General features: G+C 33.0%; 3 protein-coding genes across 5 annotated transcripts; 1 reads left to right on the top strand and 2 right to left on the bottom strand.

The window, feature by feature from the left end:
• The first annotated feature begins 2463 nt into the window (after nt 1–2463).
• LOC142981845 (alpha-tocopherol transfer protein-like) lies at nt 2464–8081 on the top strand. The gene is made up of 6 exons (XM_076127977.1): nt 2464–2940; nt 3703–3859; nt 5805–5922; nt 6138–6272; nt 6802–7015; nt 7484–8081. The coding sequence occupies exons 1-6, from the start codon at nt 2778–2780 to the stop codon at nt 7636–7638; spliced, it is 942 nt and encodes a 313-aa protein (XP_075984092.1). The 5' UTR covers nt 2464–2777; the 3' UTR covers nt 7639–8081.
• Nucleotides 8082–8290: 209 nt separating this feature from the next.
• On the bottom strand, nt 8291–12570 carry LOC142981847 (uncharacterized). The gene is made up of 6 exons (XM_076127978.1): nt 12392–12570; nt 11779–11935; nt 11573–11690; nt 11036–11170; nt 9956–10169; nt 8291–9382 (listed from the first exon to the last, which is right to left on the bottom strand). Exons 1-6 carry the CDS (start codon nt 12549–12551, stop codon nt 9228–9230), a joined length of 939 nt encoding a protein of 312 aa, XP_075984093.1. The 5' UTR covers nt 12552–12570; the 3' UTR covers nt 8291–9227.
• A 1792-nt stretch (nt 12571–14362) lies between these two features.
• On the bottom strand, nt 14363–21452 carry LOC142981599 (clavesin-2-like). 3 transcript variants are annotated; one of them, XM_076127611.1, is made up of 6 exons: nt 20961–21452; nt 17749–17905; nt 17207–17324; nt 16514–16648; nt 15657–15870; nt 14363–14937 (listed from the first exon to the last, which is right to left on the bottom strand). In XM_076127611.1, exons 1-6 carry the CDS (start codon nt 21121–21123, stop codon nt 14783–14785), a joined length of 942 nt encoding a protein of 313 aa, XP_075983726.1. In that variant the 5' UTR covers nt 21124–21452; the 3' UTR covers nt 14363–14782. The 3 variants fall into 3 exon arrangements, with proteins under 3 accessions (XP_075983726.1, XP_075983727.1, XP_075983728.1); XM_076127612.1 differs by lacking the exon at nt 20961–21452 and adding an exon at nt 18603–18660; XM_076127613.1 differs by lacking the exon at nt 20961–21452 and adding an exon at nt 18039–18537.
• Between the last annotated feature and the right edge of the window lie 1775 nt (nt 21453–23227).

Raw genomic sequence — 23227 nt, 5'->3', positions numbered from 1 at the left:
GAAGGCACGATTACCGATTATACCTCCGTAGCGCAGTGGCTGAGGTGATCGCCACACCACTACCATTGCGTGGTCATGTGGTCGTGGGTTCGATTCCCACACGGAACATTTATTAGTGCGATCCACCAGACCCGAAACACAAATAGTTGTTTCGGGTCTGGTTATATGTACTTTGTGTCTGTTGTTTGTATGTTTGTAAAAGTCCCTGCGACACAAGAGCAATACTTAGAGAGGGAGTTGTCTTTAAAAAAAAAATACCGAGAATTGGGGACACGACGAAGGTGTAATTTCAAAAAGTTGTTGATTTTTTTGTAACACCACAGTACCCTATAATTATGTAGGTACTATTCTGTGATTTAACATTAGCATTTTAACATTACACGATGTGACATTAACTCAAACCTCGACGGCATTAGAATTCAATACTGTCAGGAGTAAGTCACCTGATTTAGGTAGGTATTCAGCCGCCTATATGAACACTACAGTGCAGATGCGTGCTAATAGCTATTTCATTATGGCTAGGCGGGTTAGTTTGGACATACCTTTATTTTCCACTTTTTATTCAGCTTTAAGTTCAAAGACCTGACCTGTTTTAGGGGTTAGACGTTGTAGATAGCCAGCAGGGTATTAATTAAAAGTTGAATTTACTTATTGTTACTAATTCACATTGTTAATACATTCATGTCTGTTTAAAAGTGCCGCCGCAAAATTGCCACAAGCCTATTGCGATACTAAGCAAATAATTTCAGCTACTGACAGATATTTAACAAAAATATCTTTTTTAGACTTAATGTGAAAGGTAAATGATAGATTCTTAGTGGCATCTAGGTCTACGCTAGTCCACAGAAACGCACTTTATTAAATGAAAATGTAACTTAAAATCTAAATTGTTCTTACACGCTCTCGAGGCGAGCTGCACCCGATGTACATAAAAAAGGGCTTCACCCCCTTGAAGTAGTCTGATAGTGATAAGTTTGCCTATAAACAATAAAAAACTTTTTTTAAAGGTATCACAATATGCACGTTTTAAGTAGATGTCAAATTCATTGAGTAAATTAATACAATTATGTACTTTTAAAACAATCTAAGTGTGTAAAAAACAGGTAAAAAAATAAATTGCGCCCCTGTTCGGCAAAAAACTGCACAAAAAATATTTTTACATAATCTATCTTTACGTCATTTTACCAAAAAAATTTCAAGTGCATAAATTGACGTGAATTTTTTGATAATAATGCTGTTATGAGTTAGTGACAGATTTACAACAAAGTTTTCCAAAAGAAAATAATTGGAAATGTACAGAACCTGGGACAACCGTCCAATAGCGACAAGAAATATGTCATTGGGTAGATTTATATTTGGAATTATATAAGTGTCAAGATGGAGAAACAGGAAAGAGTTTTAAATAAGAGACTGCAAGAGAAAAGCGAGAAAGTACCTACCAAAAATGCCCAATCTGGATCACCGAAATACTTGCTCCTTAAATGGAAATCGATCCCACGTCTTCTGCAGCAATTTGTGGTGGCCCCCACACATGCAGCAAAGAATCAATCTGGTTTTTCTTTAAACTATGTTGGAGTCGGCTTCTAGTCTCACCGGATGCAGCTGAATACCAGTATTTTACATGGAACGACTAGCTATCGGACCAACACAACCCAATTACCTGGGTTATACAAGATTATAACAAGATACCCCTCGGTTAGATTATTTTTCAAAATTTAATTGCAGCTAGCAACACACCGATGATGTTATAACAAACACGACCTAAATCGTCAAAAAGACTTCACACCCATTTTTTCTGATAGTTTGTTAATTTTTAAACAAAAAGAAATCTTGATGATGAGTTAAACAGACAGCCTAATGACGTCAGCTTACATTGATCTCCAAGAGTGTCTTGGATTACTAATAAATTGGGTTCTGAGTTTACGAAAATTTTAATTATTACTATTTCTGACTATGGGCTTCTTCCCAGATTGAGAATCGTTATAGCACACGAACTAAGCATAACTGAAAACTCTGAAATCTAACCAGTGTTACTGTTAACTGCTAGAATCATTGTTAAGTTATACCTTTTTAAATTAATTTGCCTTCTACACAATAAAGAAAAACATTATTGTTGGCAGGTGGAATTATTACTTGCGTTTCAATTTGTAATCAATATAAGTATATGCCGGAAATTATTTCTTGTACCAGTGGTTTATGATTCTCAAAAACGACTATCTCAACAGGAAATTGATTTTAATACGCATTGTAGAATATTACTACTTACTAATTTACCAAGGTGACAACTTTTTAAAGGCAACAGCCAGAGAAACTTTAAACAATGCCGAACCCTAAAATGTACTTCGAAGATAATTACCATCCAATTCAAGTTTTGTCAAAAGATCGGCTTTTAAAAATAAACCACTTTTATTTGTTGTAACAAAACCATTGCGATTGGCTCTTGTGCTGCAGTTTATGTGTAAGGCTAGTATTAATACTTACACAGTTCAGAAATCTACTCAGTAAGACAATTTCAATGTTGCAGTGATTGTGGCAAAGGGCATTAAAATACATGACAAAAATTACGCTCATACAATTGGAAAATAATTGCATTCTGCTTACGACGTCTTTGCAGACTGACGTGGGACTAATATCTTAAAATCCAAACTAAAATATTGTATTCTTTAAAATTTAATGAATAAAATATAATTTTGAAAATATTTACGTTAGTGGGACAAGTAAAAATAAATATTAACAGCAAAACATATTGAAAAAGATAAGTTTTCAAAGAAGTAAATATGAATTCGTTACCATATAACCAACTGCTGCAAAAACCACCAAATGCTTTGATAGAAATTAGAAAGTGTCACAATCTGGATAAACCTGGGCGAATGAAAGAAGCTATCGACATGCTAGAAGAATGGATACAGAAAGAAGAACATATTTTGAAGAAAGATTTCGGTAAGTAGAACGTAGCTTTTTGTGATGATTTAAAATGCTAATTGCGATGTGTATCTAGGTTTGAATCCTAATCACGGCAGTAAGTAGTGCTACGATATAAATGAGTGTATCGAAATTTATGCTTACCTATTGATTGCTTCGTTGAAGATTCCGAGCAAAATTTCGAATTCCAGAAACTATTATTTATTACGATTTCACAAAAAGTGACTTATTTCTAAATTTGACAGATCACAAGATTATTAAAAATGGCTTATATACCGATTAATAGTTATTCTACTTACCTTTATTATGGTTCAAGTCTTAATTGATTAGGTTCTTAATAAATAGTTTCTCATAATCCGATGACGTTATATTTGCAACATATACAATGAACGGAGGGCCGTTAATGTTCAAAAATCTTAACCAAAAATTCAAACATATTTTGCCTATTACATTTGATATGAAGCACAGCAGGTAAAGAAGGTTACCACTGCTTTTACTAGGTTTTTAACAAGCGGAAATTAGAATATTATGAAACTGTAGGAAAAAACCCAGATTCGAAAAATAAAATGCGCACTCCTTAATCGGTTTAAAAAAAAGAAGAAGGTTCTCAATTCGTTTGTAGTACTTTAAGCGTACCTCTGATTAAGTAAAAAGTAGGAAAAATATATTGAGAGCGTATTTTTGGTATATTACATAGATAATTATAATTTCCTTTAAAAGTTTGTTTTGTTACTTTTTAAAATGTATTATGGCAATATGTTTTTTTCATTGCAATCACAGACAGGCGTTATTTGGAAACCACAATTGTCTGCAGCAAAGGATCCATGGAGAAATCTAAGAAAATGATTGACAGACTTTGCACTATGAAGACGCTGTTACCTCAATACTTCATAAGATCTAATGTTAAACAAGAACTGAAGTATGTTCTGGATGTCGTGTAAGTAAAACTATATTATTTTTTACATTCATAAACATTCTTCAATCCGTTATCCATTGTTATACGTCCTTGACTAGCGTGGTGAACTCAAAGCCTAACCCCTCCTTCATTACGGGAGTAGACCATTGCCCAGCAATGAGACATTAGTGGGTTAAATTCATATATTTATTTTATTTACATAAACATTACCGAGGTATATGTGGCAGATGTAAAAACAAGCAATCAATCATCAATATTAATAACTAATTAACTAATCAATACAATAGTCCCATGTAAACCGAGCGTGTCGCTAAATACCACTTTCTCCGATCTGCTAATTAAACTAATTTTCCAGCAGAAACATGGAGACTTAATAGTAATACACCCGGCCTAACCTGGAAATCGAGTCCTAAAGTAGTTTCTTTAATGATCACTAAGAATTGATACGCAATTAATAAGTGCTCTTAAAAACAACAATCCCTTACTTATTGCGGAAGCTCGTAAAAAAATCCAATTCAAGGAAACGAAATGGAACACAAAAATCCTTGAGTTTTTGAAATTTTATGCAAGGTTGATCACTTTTGTAATTCACAATTGATACATTCGTCCTGATCGATAATCACAAATAAAGTTAATGCGAAAAATCTTTCTGTCTGTTATGCTTTCACTGCTAAACTACTGAGCTGATTATGATGAAATACGGTATTCTAGAGGTACTACCACTCAAATAAGGTACTCTTTACAAAACGTCTAAAACGCTTTTTAGTTTACAAATGCAATGATGTCACTAACATAGTTTTTTCGTCGGGATCAAATGAGTGATTAATATGTTGTTTATCTTTAATAATTTTATATTAAAATATTATGAGGAAAGAATTAAACATAGCTGAAAATTTTCTGGGTTCAAAATTTTATCAACAATTTTTTTTCTCTAACCCAATAACAAAAGCTTATGATTAACCACATTGATCAACGGGGCCAAACGCAAGATTGATTTTAGAAGGTGGGACCAAAACAAAAAACCAGTTTGAAGATACCAAGAAATATTATGTACAATTTACGTACTTAAAATCACGTCTTCTTCCCGTAGGAGTAGATAGAGACCAGAGAACGCAACTTGATACAATCCTTACAAACTTCCTTTGCTTCATTCAAGTCCATATAATATTAAATAACACCTTTTTAACTGCATATATTGACCGCAAACCGCTATGAGTTATACGCCAATCAAATTTAAATGCACTCGTAAATCAAAACAATTTAATTCGTTTGCAAAAGGTAAACAGTACAGTCACGAAAAATTATATAAATGATAAACTTTTTGTAATTATATAAAAAGTTGAGGTAATTTTTTACCATGACCGTGTAGTTTTTATCAATTTTATCAAATAATTAGGTATAATTATTAAAAATTACTGTAATATATAAATTGCATCTTGTCTCAGCCAAATATTATGCGATCATGTATTTATATTTTTTACGCTCACTAAATTTTTGATGTCTTTATTACATTCAAAGACATGGGTTTTCAATGTTATCTTAGGTCTTGATGGTTCATAATAAATCTTGTATTTTTTTATTTACTTGCACTTAACCATAATCTGGAAAGGTATTGCAATCACCCCAATATTCTTAAACTGCGTCTGTAGCACAGTCAGTCATGAATCCGACTGCTGATCATGAGGTGACGAGTTTGAGTATTCCCAGGCCGGGCAAAGTACGACTAGCAATGTCGGAAAAGTACGACTCTTTTCTAATTTATAAGAATACTTCTCAATAGTTGCCTGGAGTTTGGTAAAGTGGCAATAGGCTACCTAGTAAATAGGAGTAACACCGTCATTAGCAAAACGTGGCTGTCTTTTGTACAGCCACAGCAACGTATATAACATGTTCGGCGTAGCATTATGTTTGTATTCTTATTATGTCTCAACGTTTTTACTTTATGTAATGCATTGCTTCTTTTCAGGTGGGTATTTCCGCTACCTAAATTAACAAAAGACTTTTACCGAGTTATACTTGTCAAAGCAAGCGACAAGCCTATTACAGAAGAAATTTATTTCGGATTCTTCCAATATGTTGTGATTGTAAGTAATATGTTATTAAATAAAATACGTTTATAAAACTCAGTCTCTTTCATACAATATTTTGAACTTCAAAACTTCAGGTCTTTTTCCCACAAAATGCTTAATATACTTAGCTCATTAGAGATCAAATCTCAGGTGATGAAAGGGATCTTTGGTGAGAAGACTCCTTGTCCAGGAGAATTTTTTGATACTTATTCCCCGTTTTTATTTCACAGCTCTGTGAGTATCTGAAAATACACGACTATTGCAACGGATTCATAGTCCTTCACGACTTTCAAGAGGTCAATATTTTAGACGTGGTCACCAAATTAAGTCCTTCAATACTACAACAGATCGTGTCTATAGTAATTGTAAGTATTTTGTACTTTTAAAGGAAAATTGAATAGTATAAGTATCAAACCATGAGGTTGGACTAGGCTAGTGGAATAAACATGAGGGGAAACTTTCGTAATTCTTAAGTAAATAGTAAGATATTTTTGAATCTAACTTAATTTAACCGATTCGTTGCGGATGGCACGACAGGCGTGCCATTCAATTCTTTTATGTATGGCGTATGACACGAGCGGCGTGTCTTTTTTAAATATCATATAACTCGCTCAAATTGAGTCATCAACTTCTATGGCGGTTGGCCCGACAGGCGTGTCACGAAATATTTGTTTGCCGCCACAGCTAGAAATTTACGAAAACGCAAGTCGCAACGAATCGGTTAAAGATGGACCCTTTACTTTTATCGGGTGATGATAAAAAAATCGCTATGCGCATTTTTTCAATGCAGTGAAAATACATCATATAGAATGAAGATTAAAATCTGAAAGTAAATACCACCGATATGTTTAAAGTACTTACTTATATTTATTTCATTATGTGTGTTTCTTACAGGAAGGCTACGGAGGTAGAATAAAATCACTAAACGTATTAACACAGTCAAAGACGGTAGATTTGTTTGTGAAAATGATAAAACAGTTCGTAAGTCAGAAGATATCAAGCCGATTGAGTGTGCAGAGGACTTTAGACGCGGTCTATGATGTGGTCCCTAAAGAACTGCTGCCTAAGGAATATGGAGGCGAAGAAAAGAGCTGCCGGGAATTAATTGGTACGTATTCGACTAATTAATCGAAATACTAGTACATATAGAATTAGTGCTTTATTAATGAGTCAAAATAAAGACACTTTTAAAATTTAAATACATGTAATTTCATCAAAAAAATGTAAAGCTTTTCTTATATTTCTCTTTGTTACTTTGCTAAGGTTTTTTTATTATATTATGTCGGGGAAAAAGTCTTTTCGCATTATAGTATGTATGAACTTGTAATAAAATCTTTTCTCTACACAAAAAAGCTCGATATTTGGGTACCTCACGAGCTCACTGAAAGAAACCTAATGAACCGTGTACTTTTTCCCCGACATAATATTTGTATGTTGGGGACATCAGCTTTCCTAATGATTTATATCCACTTCGCTCATGTATGCATAATTACTATGCAGGCCAAGTGTGGGTTTGTTTCAAACATAATTTCTCTCAAAACGCTTCTTAAAATATAAACTTATTTGTTCTTTACAGATGACTGGGTAGAAGAACTAAGTACTGAAAAACACATCGAATTTATGAAGACAATGAGACAAGCCTGCACCAATGAGAAGTTGAGACGCTCGGACAAATTCAACGAAGAGTACCTCGGAATGCCGGGCTCTTTTAGAAATATGACTGTAGATTAATATTACAATATTCCTATATTTATTGGTGTTTAGGTAACACATAGAAATATAAGCCGCTGTTTTTCGTACGTTTTTGGTTATTTGTATTAAAAATATTAATAAAAACGCTTTTCCTTTACAAAATAGATAGGTTCTAGTTTAAATGCGTAGATTAAAATGCATTTACGGTAAACTTCGCTATATAGTAATGGATATAGTTGAAAATGTATACAATATTTTAAGTACATAATTGTATTAGCTATGCATAAGTATTATCTGTTTCTTTAACCTATGATAGTGTCACTGCTGAGCAAGTGTCTCCTCCCGATCAAGGGAAAGGGTAACGCCTTGAGTCCACCGCGCTGGCCAACTGTAGGTTGGAGACTTGCATGTCCTCAAGAAATATGTGTATGGATATCTTATGATAAACATGCTTCCTAAAGTTTATTAATATTTACTATGTCGGACCAGTGTTTTGTTCCTTCGATTGTAAAAGTTAATTTCTGTACCAATTTTATGTAAAATATTGACGAAACCTATTTTCTTTTTATTTTCATTCATACACACGTATACGTAATGTTGTTTCTTTTCGCTCGTAAAAGTCACAAACACAAATTCGAAAATCAAATCACTAAAACAGTATTTAAAGTTATCGAACTAGTTTTTACTGCTCGAAATTTGGTTTTTCTGACACCATCCACGTGCCTAAAACATAATAAATACTTACCATAACGCACTAAAAATGATTCATAGAACGATTGAGACGAATGAAACCAAAAAAACAAATACATAGAGCAAGGTCATACGAATCAATATCAAAATTACGTACACACGCAATAAACAAATTTAAATCAGGTTTAATAATTATACGGTAAAGTTTTAAAGGCTTTATTGTATAAGTACTTACCGTTATATTGTTACTTTAAAAACAGAATCTTGTTTACATGACATACCTACATGTTTCCAAGAACTTTGCATCATTGTTGCAAACGATGGAAATGAAAACAGAGGTCTGAATTTAGAAACACTAATCTTATACGTTAAAATGAATCTAGAAAGGTTTCGTTTTGAAAACAATTACCAATATGATATGAAATAAAATATTTATTACCATCACAACTAAGAATTAACTACATAATATTCTTTAATCTAATATGACAAGCTTAGAAATACTAAATAACTATTTATTACAGTATTAAGGTCTTTCAAGAAATTTCAAAAGGGTTAAGTAGAAAAGGCCGAAAATTTTGAAAGAGGTGTATAAATTGGAACAATCACTTTTGGCCTTTTATGCAAAAAGTTCTGCGTAATAGGAGATGAGCCTTTTGCCAAATAATGCGTGCAGATAAACCCCAAAATACGAATGAAAATGAATCACAAAAGCTCAAAAGTACTTTGACTGACCCGGGAATTAACCCAAAGCCTCTGCCTCACAGGAATACAGTCAACCTGGGTAACTTTGAATCATTTGGGTAACATTGAACGTGGGAATTTGAACTAGTTTCGATCATTTTTTCATATGAAACCAACACAATTGATAAAAGTTTGCAAAACTAAAATAAACCTTTATAATAGGTTACCCAAATTGACCTTACAATGACAATATTTTGTTAATCCACACTTAAATTTCTGAATGCTCCAGGCATGCCCATGTATTCTTCATTGAACTTCGCTGATCGTCTCAACCTCTCATCTGTGCACGCTTTGTTCATCATCTTCATGTGAGCGACATGTTCATCTGTACTTAATGCATCTGCCCATTCGACTGAAAGAAAAATATATTTAATTAATTTACTTTATATAAAAATCCACTGTATTTTTCTATATTCATTTTTTTTCTCATTTTCTTTATGTAATTCTATTTACCCTGCTATGAGAGTACAGTTATATTTTATCAAATAAAACTGATCGCACGCATACTCATGTTGTTATAAACTGGTTTGTTTCACGTTTGATATTATTGACAAGGAAAACCGTAGCCCAATTCTCTAGTCGGTACTGTCGAGTATCGAAAGTTTGACATTTAGAATGTACTGTCAAAATTTCAACGACGCCCTTTCGAGGCGCTGATCAGATTTCATAGAACATTTCTCGATTACATGCCGATTGTCGATCGAGCTACTGATATCAACACAATATTATCACGACATCCACTTGAAACTAATTGCCAGGTTATTACTGCGGACCCGGGAAGAAATCGACATCTTAGCTCATTACTAGTAAACAATGTAGCTACGACACCTTGACGATATCGTAGCGATACCGACACGGATTTACAATCTCTCTATTTATCTCTCCAGAAGTATTATATAGCATTCAATAAAAAAAATATACTAACCAGCCAATTTGCTCAAAGGTTTCTGCGTTCCTCCATATTCTGAAGGCAGCAGTTCTTTCGGTACTACTGAGTGTAAATCTTTCAAAGTCTTATGTACGTTGATTCTATTAGCTATTTTCGGACTCAAGAACTGTTTGATCAGCTTCGCAAACAAGTCTATTGCTTTAGATGATGTTAGTAGATGTATGCCTTTTATTCTTGCCCCAAATCCTTCCTGTAAGAAAAAATTAGAGAATAACTTATAAATACCTATATAACCGGGCAAGCCTAAAAGTTCTTCTCTTTAACACAGTTTTTCAGGGCATGCATAGATCCCAACCAGCATTTTGCTAACGCGGTGGACCCAAGTTCTAATCCTTCTCTCAGGAAGACCAAGCCCAGCAGTGGAACAAAAACAAATTATTTTAAAATATTTTATTTATCTGCTGCAGCTTTTAGTAAATAAATTTGTCGTACAATCAGCTTCGTGACATAACAGTCGGTGCTGCTAGGTACGCGATATAGCAAGACACAATTTAGCAGACACAAAAATTTGCTAAATTATGTGATTTGAGAATCAATCTTAATCTATCTCAAGCTCATCGGATGACTAACAACATAATATATTAAATTCATAGGAAATAATAAATGTATAATAAACACATAGGTCACTGTCACCAAAGAATAAGAAACTTAAATTTTGAGAATTAATTTGGAATTTATAGCACGTGTATACAAAGTATATTAAAAAACAAGATTTAAGTTGAAAAACTGGTTTAAATATGTTAAGTAGCTGCAAGCCTACGCATATTCTATGAAACGAAATGTCGTAAACAAACAAAATTTTTCGTTTATCTGTTTTTTATACAACTAATACATACATTATAATTTTTAACCGATATACTGGCCATATAATTATTATTATGATAGGTATTGGTGACCTCCCGGAATGACGAAGAAGTTAAAGTCCTTAATACTTCTCAAGTAGGAGACCCTGCATTCCTTCGAGAACTGTGTTAAAGAACTCTTAGGCATGCAAGATTTATTCACGTTGTTTTTTCATAGTTTAATTATAATTATATTTTCTACAAAAATACTTACAATCAGTAAAGTAAGAAACTGTTGCAATTCAACTGAGTTAATTTTTGTCATCAAATCCATTATACTGGTGTCCTCATAATCGTTTATAAAGATGAATCCGTTGACATAGTCGTGTGCTTTTAAATATTCACAAAGCTGGAAAGAGGAAAAATGTTAATAATCTCTTCTTATATATTATATTATCATTATCATCAATATTAAAAATTATGAATTTGATAATAGCTCTGTCTGCCTGTCTGTTTCCTCACGCCTAAACCATTTGGCCGATTCAGGTGAAATTTTCCACAAAGATAGTTTAGATCCCCAGAAAAGGCATAGGTTTGTATACCTAAACCGCAAAAACCGAGTACCTTATAAGTCATTTAATTAATATAATATGTAGTTAAATTGTCAGCCGTTAGAGCAAGTCAAAACTCAAAAACTGCTGACTACTGTTAAAAAAATCTTAAAGTATATCATTCATTATTGCGATAAATTGGCGATAAATTTTACTGGGACGATGAGTTGATAGCAAAAGTTAGTTTTAAATGTACTTACAATAATATTGTATTGATAATAATCCATGAAGGTTTTCTCTGTTAATTGTTTGGAATTCATTTTCATGAATATGATTCTGTAGTAATCTTTTGTAAGAGTCGGCAACGGGACTAGTAATCTGAAAAATAAATATTAGAATTAAAATTAGAAGTAACCAAATTTCTAGAATAAAACAAAAGTATACATTATTTTTTAAATGTACTCACGCTAAATCTGTAATGTAATTCAATTCAGATCTTATGTTAGTTTTTGTGAAGAAATGTGGTAACAGCGTCTTCATAGTACAAAGTCTGTCTATCTGTTTCTTCGTTTTCTCCACGGAACCCTTGCATCCTATCAGAGCTTTTTCCAAATAATCTCTATCTGCAAAAATAATTTTGACTACTTTGATTGCATCTCCGGTTTGGAAAATAGTGTTATGACTGCTGATCAGCAGAGTTTGGGTTAGATTTGAAGGCCTGGCGACGTGTTATTGGCATTTTCTCATTTAAATTAGATTATTCTCAATAGTAGGGTCTTTGACACCGTACCCTATCGATAATGCCTTCTTATTACATGGATCTAACATTGTTAATGGTGAAATTTGGCTGTATTGAATACACCTCTGCGTTTAACTGCAGCAATAATAGTATTATGTATGTATGCAAAACTAATCAACAATAATTTAAATATTAATAAATATTGAACCATGAATAAAATTTTAATGTATTAGTAGTATTTTAAATATTATCACCTAAGTAACAGCAACATTATTTCTAAAAAAATGATCACTGAAAGACAAATAACCCGTCTAATTACAAAAGTAAAAGAGTCACATACCAAAATCTTTTTTCAAAATATGATCCTGTTTCTGTATCCATTCTTCTATAATCGTCAAAGCATCCTCAATTCTCCCATTTTTATCCAAACTGTAAATCTTTCTAACTTCCTGAACAACATTTGCAGGCAAATGCAGTAATTGATCAGATGGGTTATCCATTGAATACGACTGTCTTGATCAGAAGACTGTTGGTAGATGAGCATTTTGAAAATTGTGATCAAAATTTAAACTGTGTCCTTGAGTCTATGAGAAAACAATATTTATACAACAGGTTATTTAGGTATCTCATGAGGATAATGTATCCATACCATATTCATATTATAAAGTTAATTGTGTTTTTGTTTGTTTGTCATGCATACAACACCAAAATAGCTGCTCTGATTTCGATAAGTGTTGTTGAGAAGATAAACTACGCACGGAAGAAGAAGGAGATCAGACACAAGTTTGTATTTGCAAGAATAATATTTTTTGTTTACTTATTTCAACGTACTTATCTCTATCAAATACATCAAAACAAAAATATTTAGTGTGTAGAAGAAGTAGATGAGACACAGGCTTTCAACAAAAATATTTTTTGTTTATTTCTTTCAACGTATTTATCTCAATCATATATATCAAAACAAAATATTTTGTGTGTGTGATAGCCCTTGAATCAAGAAAGCTGTAAGCAATCTAACAACACAACAGAATTACAACCTTCAGCAATAGATAAATTGTCAAAAATGCGAGCAAAACCGCTGCTTATAGCGAGTATGTAAGTTTTTAGAAAGACCACGATTTACACGTGTGCTTTAAACTTGTTTCATTGACTTGCTTGTGCACGTGCCGTATTTAACCGTTTATTTTGACTACAAGTCATTTTATCAGCTGCCCTGCGCGGCTCTTAACTCGTACAGCACTTATTTGACAAAAATAGCTTTTCAAATACAAATTTCATCCCCATTTACAACGAACAGAGATTTCTTTTTATAATCAGTAATTCAATTCTGAGTCTTCAGCTATTTCCACATTTTAGGTAGGTATATGTTTATATTAGGTGCACTGGTTTAACCTGAAAACCATAACGAACATACAGACAGACTTTCATATTTGTAATATGAAGTTTTCGAATAGATTGTCGGTTGCCAACTTTTACGTCATTGATACTTTTTGTAAATTCCCATTTCCCACGTATTTTTTGTTTTTATATGCATTAGAAGTGTTTTATTTGTTTAGGAAAAACGGCAGTGGACAATGTATTTTTTCTTTTAAAATTAAATTAATAAGCTAAATTAAATAAATTAAAGTAATGCGACTGTGGTTTGAGCACTCAATTTCTCGCAAAGATTCGAGTTCTATAAAATACTATTTGAGGGATCCAATACGAATTTGGCACGTGTGGATTCAAGGTCTTACCCCGGAAGAAAGACCTTCGCTGAACAATGTTAATGTTTTTATTTTATAATTACATACATTTTCAAAATAACTGCTTCCTGGAAAGCAAAGGCGAAGGCGTTGACCAATCAATAGAACATTAAAACAGGCTGTGAAAGAAAAAAACTTTAATCGAAGGAGGAATTTTCCAATTCGCCATTGTCTTCAAATTTCTCAATAGTTAAACATAACAACTTGGCCACCGATTTAGCAATAAACAGCAATTATCACATAATTAATTACACTGCATCTTTAGCCAGTAAATTTCCTGTATTCATTGTCTTAGTATAATTTGATATCTAATGAGTACGATCAATGAGAAAGCATTTTTTTCAAAGCTTTCAATGGTCAATTGTTCTTCTAATTTATTATCACCTGTAAGGTTATCGAGTCACTGTACCTATTACCTATTATTCCCAAGATTCAAGGTTTCCTTTCCTTGTTCCGGGAGAAGACTTCGACCCAACAGAGGCAGTTTAAGGTTTAATGAATCTACGCTGATGTTAGACCACAATGTTCAGTTAGTAGACCTAAGAAAATAAAAACAAATGTTGCCTTTGGAATCACTTTATTTAATTATTAATATTTTATTGATGTTAGTAAATTGTCTAAAATTACAATTAAGAAACCGCAACAAATTAGTAGGCGCTCTTATTATATCCCTATTTACTGAAACATCATTCTAAAAAGGGTACATATTATCTTAGATCTTTGTTACGTGAGATACGCCCCTTTGAAATTACACACCAATGTTATTAAAATAGTGGGCAAAACTAATTTTTGGAATTCCATCGCAATTTATAATTTGAGAAAATGTCACGAGATTTTTACTATTATATTTATTTACTAACATTCGACAGTACATAAATTTTAAGTACATAAGCTTTTTAATAATTTAAACATGTTTGTAAGATTAACTTCTTTACTTTTACCTACGTGCATATTGTATTATTATTTAGGCTAAACATCTCGCACAATTAATCTACACTTAAATTTCTAAAAGACCCGGGCATCCCCATGTAAGTTTCGTTGAACTGGTCGGAACATCTCCGTGATTCATCTGTTCCTGCCTTGCTCATCATTTTCATGTATTCCTCGTGTTCTGGCGTGCTTAGTTCGTCAGCCCAGTCAGCTGAAAAAAAAATTTCAGTTTACTAAATGCTAATTGAACACTGATTATGGGAAGGTGTTTTATTTTTCGTAATACATACTGAACTACTATCACCAGATTACTATATTCTATTGTTCATTCACGCAAAGAAGAAGGGTTCTTAAATTCTTTTTTTTTAAACATACCGTATACTACTTGATGCAGAAAATGTCATGAAAATACATTAAAGAGTTTTTGAGTTCACCAAATAGAAGCACCTTCTTAAATCTTTATAGCAAAACTTAAATCACCGTGACTGCTTTAATCGATATTGCTAGTTCGAAAGAATTCATAGAAATATACCAGCTTCAATAAGAATTTTACAGAGCTCCTTTTTATCGGACGACATTTGGTGAAAGGTAGCTAAAAGCTGGAAACTATATCTAGGATATCGCTGTGAAAGCCAGTGAAGGCATAATTGGTGCAACGATCTGGTAATACGCAGGCTAATTACGACAGGACATAAAACAAAACAGGGATTTATAGGTAGAGTTAGTTGATGTCTATAGATTGCAGTGCACAGAAAAAGGGCATTAAAAATATTGATCCTTGGCCGATATTCGGCTTAGGTGGCCATGCAGATGCTCTAATAGCCCAATGGGACAGATAAATCGCTGCGACCAGACCAGAAAGTTAGGCGCAGGACCGTTGGCGTTACGTGCTCTGCGATGTGGAAAATAGTAGTATGTGAAAAATATTACCAATAATTTTATCAATAGATCTGCCATTTCCTCCGTATTCCTTGGGCAGTTTATCTTTTGGTACGAACATGTGTAAGTCTTCTAAAGTCTTGTGGACGTACAGTCTTTTAGCTATCTTAGCTCCAACGAATTGTTTCATCATCTTCAATAGCAGTTCCACGGCTGTTGATTCTGATAGCACGTGGACTCCTTTTAATCGGGCTCCGAAACCTTCCTGCAACAAAAATATGAGAACCATGAGCAAGTTTGTATAGAAAACAGATGAAATTGTTGTGTGTTGTTGAAATTAAATAATGTTTGATAAGTCAAATAGAGAGTGAATACGGCGTTGCTGCTACAGAGTGCATTTGGTTAGGGAGGTTTAGTTTTGAATGCACGAAGCAAAACGTGGGTGAGTTAGACACTTTCTCAAGAGCTGTTTCTTGAAGGACTCAACCAATGTTTACCTCATCTATACTAATATTATAAAGCTGAAGAGTTTGTTTATTTGTTTGTTTGTTTAAACGCGCTAATCTCAGGAACTACTGGTCCGATTTGAAAAATTCTTTCACTGTTAGATAGCCCATTTAGCCCGGGGAAGGCTATAGGCTATATATCATCACGCTACCACCATTAGAGGCGGAGTGGTAACGAAAAATGTTACAAAAACGAGGAAAATTATGCCCGTTCTCTCTTACGTGACGCAAGCGAAGTTGCGCGGGTCAGCTAGTACTAAATAAATACAATACGAATATTTCTATTATCTATTTAATTGGTTTCAGGATTTTGGTAATTTTTCATATTTTTCGTGCATTTTGTTTATCCCACGTTTTTATTTGGTAGGAATGAAGTTGAGTAAAAATAACGTTGTTACTTACAACTAATATAGTCATGTATTGTTGCATAAGTATCGGGTTAAGTTTTGTAAGTATCTCCAACATACTGGTGTCACGAAAATCGTACACGATCAGAAAACCGTTCACGTAGTCACGAGCTTTCACGTATTCGCAGATCTGAAAAGTAATATTTGGTGATAATAATACTCGTATAAATGTTAGTGCTTAATAAAATTCATAGATACATACGTAAAACCACACCTTTTTCCATATACCACCATAAAAGCAGGCAGAGACAAAAAGATGCCACACAGGTTGGTACCACGCTCATACACTTCCCTTACAAATTAGCCTGATAGGGGTGGACAAAAAAGACTAACAAAACGGGAACGACTCCTTTTGGGACTACTAATGCTATTTAAAAAAGATCTTGAATGATTTAGCGTTTGTCTTTCGACATTCAATTATATAGAATTTGTTGCCATCATCGTGTTACTAAAATTACTATTCTTAATATTCGGTAGGCTGCTGCTTTATTAGTTTTAGTTTATACTAAATTCACAACAACAAACGCTAGTACTTGCGTAACAAACATCTTTCCGCCTAAATTATTGGCCAGTAAAAAAGATAGAAAAAAGATATAGAAAACTGCTATACCCGTTATATTACTATTATTACATACTTGAAATAACCCTCGAGAGAAAAATCACGTTTTAAAACAGGATAATAACTCACATTAATATTATATTGGAAAAATTCCAAATAACTTTTTTCCGTGAACTTTTTATCGTTGATTTTAATCACCATTATCCTGTAGTAATCATCAGTCACTGTCGGCATTAATACTGGCCATCTGTAAAAAATATATAATAAGTTTTTAAATTTAGTGATTATAGTTAGGATATTGGACCCTATCGATAGTATAAAATGGTACATCATACTGTATCAAATTAAAGATTAGGGAATATTTTTGGCCCGGGCATCGAACCTTAGACAGTAATCACTTTTTTTTTGCCATCAAGGGAGACTTTAGGTTCTCAAATAAAACTTTTATCATACTATGTGTACTATTGTCATGGGAGGTGTCATTCGACAAATTATGAGTAAAATAGTGATCAGCGCTCCTAGCGTATTCTGCAAGAACTACTTTTTATTTGGGGTAATAGGTACTTTAAATCAATATCTACTTGATGGTAACGAATGTAGGAAACCTAGATCTCACTTTGACTTATCCTATTGTTATGTTATCTAAGAGAATGCATAATGAAATTACTTACGCAATATCAATTACATCTTTCAATTCCTTCCGAACGTTGCTCTTTTCAAAGAACTGGGGCAGCAGCGTCTTCATGGTACATAGTCTGTCTATCTGTTTCTTAGCCTTCTCTACTGATCCCTTACTGGCTAGTAGGGACCTTTCCAAGTACTCTCGAGCTGTAAAAGAAAGAAATATAATATAATTATCATGTTGAATATGGTTGGTGACAAAATTTAACACAGGGCAAGGCAAGTGGGTACAAGAGCAGTTGCAAAAGTTTGTTTGCTTGAACGCGCTAATCTTAGGAACCTTTTTTCAACCTATCCTGTTCCTATTTTTGACGGCCTCCATGGCGCAATGGTTGAGGCGGTCGCCACGCCAGAACGCCATTGCGGCGGTAGGTCTTGGGTTCGATTCCCACACGGGTCGATTGGTTGTGCTTTGTGTCCGTTGTTTGTATGTTTGTAAAAGTCTTCGTGACACAAAAGTAATCCTTAGTGCAGAGGTTGTGAACAAATGTTTTTGGACAAATGTCTCCCCCAAAATTACTCCATCAGTCTCGATACCAATATCTCTTAATCTCAAAAACTACTGGCTCGAATCAATTATTATTTTTGTGTTAAAAGTCAATTTATCGAGAAAAGTTTTATAGAATCACGCTATGACTAATTGGAGTGAAGCAGCAATAAAAAAACATTGTGAAAATAGGAAAACTAAAGTCCACACGGAAGAAAACAGCGGCTTGCACACGCATAGTATTACATCATTGTTGACAAAGGTCAGTTATGTTATTTAATGCTAGTACTATAGTCCGACTTAGAAGAGAATCTTAGTTTACACGATTTATTTAGTGTATAACTAATAATTAAGTACTTTTTCGAAATAATATAGCACTATCAAGCAAGCCACCGTCAGCTAGTCAAGCTCGCGGGTCACTGATGGTCAAAATTCAGAATTTTGTATACCTGTTATACTAGCTAAATTGTCGGACTGTAATTGCTATTATTTCTTTTTTTTCTAACCTGTAATTACTTAGGAACGTAAAATATAATTATACAGTTATTAATATTATGATTATAATTATGACAATAATTACAGCTCGATAAATATAATTGTCAATTATTTGCAATAAAATCCAGCATCGTAGTATCATCGTACATATTTCTTTCTGCTATTACATAATATGATGTAGTCAGAGTTGTATTAAAATCTTCTCAAATTGTGTATTTGTGTTTATATGGTTTGTCCTTGTAACCCAGTTAAAGTAACCATGCAAATTATTATAACTTTTTAAAGAGTACATATTAATATATACAACCAGTTTTATTTCAGTCAAAAAACAATGATTTGTAAAGCCTACACATTCAAATGTTCCTGAACAAATTTCTATAGGAAGTGAAAATCGTGTCAAAAGTTGGTGTGCAGTTTATAAGATACAGCACAAACATACAAACACGTAATGATCGTGAAGATTGTTTTGTATCATTTAGTAAATAGGTAAAAATTGTTTCCTGGCAGTTTTCCTTATACACTTAACATTGCTTTAGCATAGCATAATATATTTAATTTTTTACATGCATACAAACACACCGTACAAGAACTCACGTCTTAATAATATTTACCTAACAATTATGTAGATTTAAAAATTAAAAAGTGGTTTATTTGGTCGCCACTTCGCCACGTCACTACTACCGTATCGAGGGGTCGTGGGTTCGCGACTCTGTGCTGAAAAATAATGTCTTTTCTTTAAAATTAAAATAGTATTCGTAATAAGTTTGCTTTAAATACTGACGCCTAAAATTGTTCATGATACAGATACTTATTAGACGGAAAAGCGAATGAGCTTTTTGCCCACTCTACACTAAAACTTATTTTTATTCATTTTCATCCATACATCGTGTCATATATTATGACCGCCGGTGACGAGTACTATACACCTGACCTTTTTGAAGAACATTACCGATATGTCTAAGTATGTCTTTTTTAAGGTGACCTTTTGTCCATTCATTTCTATGTAATACGTATTTTTCATTAATCAATGTTCATTTATTCAAAAGTCATTAAATAGCAGGTACTAAAGTCTTAAATTTGAAAAACAACTTAATGTTACAAACCCTCTTTTTATCCGAGGTTTTTGACGACATTGAAATATACTTTTGTTCATCAGGTATCGTCGCATCGTTTGCAACGTTTTTGCCCATTTTTTATTACATTTTGTTTATTACATTACCTGTATTTTGTTACAACGTCACAATTTGTTGTTAATTATTTTGTGTACCAGGTCTCTACTACGTATTTAGGGTTAAAATACTATATAACCATTAATGTGCTGATTGATAAAATCAGCACATCTTATACAACACACAAAATTATTGTTACAAAAAAGGGATACCAATTATGTGACAAAGAAAAATAAACGTACTTATAAACATTACTGGAAAAAAAATTACAAGTTTGTAATTTCGAACAGATAACATGTGAAAATAACAAAATTGATTCTTATAGATACGTTATAGTCTTGAAAAATTCTATGAAAACATAATTTAATTCATTTTCAAAATATTTCCAAAGATTACAGTTTGTTACAAAGACTATATCAAAGTAACCTATAATTTATTTACTTTAATTTTATTTATCGTATGGTTAGTGGTTTATTCAAAGCAGGTGTAAAAGGGTTAGAAGGTATTAATTCCAACGATTAATAGAACCCACACTTAAAACAAATATTTGAGGTATATTGTAAAATAATAATAATGTAGGGCCCTCTTTTTTGGCAGCGACAATTTTTTTTCTGATAATTTGTAGCCTTATTATAATCAAGAACAAAGCAAAGTGTCAAACTATAAAAAAATGGCCGGAAGCAGCAAGCGACCGAGGGGACTGGAAGTCTAGGGGAGAGGCCTTTGCTCAGCAGTGGGACACAGAAATAGGCTAGATAAAAAAAAAATATAATCAACGAGAACGCTGAACTAAAAATCATTACTAGGTGATTTGTAGTTTGTTTCTTGTTACAATTATGTTAATGTCGATCGAACTATGGTACAGTAAAATAAGGCATGCTTATCCGTTCCTGCCTACTACTCCGTGTCAAAATTAAATAAAGAAAGCTCATGAAGGAACAACTTAACTTTTTTACGAAGCAGGTTAGATACACACCTTGGTTTCTTTTTCATAAAAATACACTAAAATAATAACAATAAAAAATTAAGAAAAATGATTTTAAAAACTTACAAAAATCTTTCTTCAAAATATGATCTTGTTTCTGCAACCACGCTTGCAGAATATCTACAGCTTCTTCAATTCTTCCCGGTTTATCCAGATTATGGATTTTCCTTACATCTTGTAACGCACTGGAAGGGAGTTCCAACAGGTGATGTTTTGGTAACGATTCCATTTTATCACTCAACTAACAACTGGTTTTATTTCACGTAAAAACTGGAATTTTCTTTTTTGTGTATATATTCTTTTATTGTATATAATATTTGGCTTAAACCACTGCTGCTAAGACGGGCTGGGTTAGAACTAGGTCGGATATAAGCAGGTAAAATGTTTTATAGCAGTAAAGCTAGCGAGATAATTGTTAAGACGTTTAAATCCTTTCGTTTGATTTCTACTGAAGTAATGAGCTTTAGTTGCTATAGATTATTGTATGGAAGGTTTACAATTAATGTCTTAGCGGGATAATTGCTTATTTCTTTAGTTTTTTTTTGCTTAAAAAAGTTAGGTTAAACTCCGCAACACGTTAATTAATTACTGAGCTAAATTTTCAAAAACAGTCTTTAAATAGTAGATATATTATTATGTTTTGTTTTGACTAAATACTTTGTTGTTTTGGTTTATGAAAATCTTGCATGATTTTTGTTTGGAAAATATTGTATTCGCAATAAAGTCTTTTTTCTGTCAATCGACTGATGGCAAAGAATCAAATTGGTCAAAACCTACTGTTTTGACCAATTTGACAAGTGAAATACAAACATTACCTCACACCTGTTATATCCGAAGATTTGGACAGAGGGTCACGAAATACACCCACGTAGAGGGCGAGACTATGGCCATACACCAGGCATATAACCAAACTCCAAAAGACTCCATTAAGATCATTCGAAAAACCAATAGCAATTTGCCCAAAACAAGAATCAAGCCTGAGACCTCATGATCAGCGGTCAGGTAGTCAATATAATTTTGGTAAACCTGTTAAAGATCAAGGATGTATTAATATCTAAAAATAGTCTATAAAAATGATGTTTGAAATAGCATACTAGCTTTTGACAAAAAACGTGCTCGTAGATTTTATTAAGTGACACACATAGGAGCAAGTTGGCGTACTTTTTTACTTGCATGTCCAACAGAGCAGGCAAACTTTCAAAATATGGTTGGCAGCTTGCTAGTTTAGCTGGCACGGTTAAAAATGGTAAATTGCTAATCTTGAATTTCCATTAAGTGAATTCATTGATTTTTCTTTACATGGTTAACCTATTAGCAAAAAATATGTATTTTTCCCAAATTGACAATATTTGACATTGGACTAAATAGAATAATACCTCTTTACTTCAAAGCTTATCAATAAAACGTTTTCACGCAAGCCAAATTATTGGTGACATTACGCCCAACCGAGCAAGTACGCGAACTTATTGCTTGCTGCTTTAAAACCAATTTGTCTGTCAGTCACTGTTATAGACAAAGATACAATTATGACTTTGTGAAGATATAAATTTATTTAGGAGTCTAGACAGGTAAGAAAAAATCTCTAATATCATATTATACACGTGTAGTATTCTCGCAATGCAGAATAAATAATATTATGTACATTATTTATAGGTAATATACTTGCTAATGTAGGCATGCAGTGATGAGCATTTAAGGCATTTCATAATCTCAAGAATTCCTTTTTTTATTTCGATTTTAAAGAAAATCTAAATTAATCTTAGTATTTAAGATCTTAAAAAAGACGGTCTTAAAGGAATGTGGTGAATTAGGAAGAAAGTCTCACAAGGGGAAAGCCGGATTGGAACGATACAGCAAAACCAATATTTGAACTATAAAATGATCTTGGGAAGTTTGTAAGAATCATACTGTTCCCTGGTCACGTCTACCTATACCTGTAGGAAAAATGTCTGTTTTTATGTATTTTTTTATCTGATTTTACATAATATATATGTATGTATGTATGTTTGTATGTATGTCTGTATGCATGTTTTTATGGATGGCGATTTTTAGATCTCCGCGGGTGCGAATGCCCATGCAAAGGTTTTATTCTGAACATCCGCGCATGAGGATGCGGAGGCGAATATCTGCAACACCCCTGGTATGTATGTATGTATCTAAAATAATCTTGCCGACCTTTAACAAACATACAAACAATCACACCCTAGACGCAGTCAATATGCAGAATAACGATTATTAACCAAGATAACTCTATGACGTCTTAATAATGTGATTATAACGATTACATACATTGTAACAAATGCTTAGGTAATTACAAAGAGGTGACAATTATA

Source organism: Anticarsia gemmatalis, chromosome 20, assembly GCF_050436995.1.
Source record: "Anticarsia gemmatalis isolate Benzon Research Colony breed Stoneville strain chromosome 20, ilAntGemm2 primary, whole genome shotgun sequence".
Taxonomy (NCBI): Eukaryota; Metazoa; Arthropoda; class Insecta; order Lepidoptera; family Erebidae; genus Anticarsia; species Anticarsia gemmatalis.
This window is presented reverse-complemented; position numbering and strand designations above follow the sequence as displayed.

What these genes read in the sequence shown, in the direction of transcription:
- LOC142981845 (XM_076127977.1), top strand. Translation starts at nt 2,778, where the DNA reads ATGAATTCGTTACCATATAACCAACTGCTGCAAAAACCACCAAATGCT. An exon ending in AAGTATGTTCTGGATGTCGT is followed by an intron (nt 3,860 to 5,804) that starts GTAAGTAAAACT and finishes GCTTCTTTTCAG; the next exon opens with GTGGGTATTTCCGCTACCTA. An exon ending in TCTTCCAATATGTTGTGATT is followed by an intron (nt 5,923 to 6,137) that starts GTAAGTAATATG and finishes TTTATTTCACAG; the next exon opens with CTCTGTGAGTATCTGAAAAT.
- LOC142981847 (XM_076127978.1), bottom strand. Translation starts at nt 12,551, where the DNA reads ATGGATAACCCATCTGATCAATTACTGCATTTGCCTGCAAATGTTGTT. An exon ending in ATTATCAATACAATATTATT is followed by an intron (nt 11,171 to 11,572) that starts GTAAGTACATTT and finishes TCCTCTTTCCAG; the next exon opens with CTTTGTGAATATTTAAAAGC. An exon ending in AGTTTCTTACTTTACTGATT is followed by an intron (nt 10,170 to 11,035) that starts GTAAGTATTTTT and finishes TTTTTCTTACAG; the next exon opens with GAAGGATTTGGGGCAAGAAT.
- LOC142981599 (XM_076127611.1), bottom strand. Translation starts at nt 21,123, where the DNA reads ATGGAATCGTTACCAAAACATCACCTGTTGGAACTCCCTTCCAGTGCG. An exon ending in TTTTCCAATATAATATTAAT is followed by an intron (nt 16,649 to 17,206) that starts GTGAGTTATTAT and finishes ATTACTTTTCAG; the next exon opens with ATCTGCGAATACGTGAAAGC. An exon ending in ATCTATTGATAAAATTATTG is followed by an intron (nt 14,938 to 15,656) that starts GTAATATTTTTC and finishes TTTTTTTTTCAG; the next exon opens with CTGACTGGGCTGACGAACTA.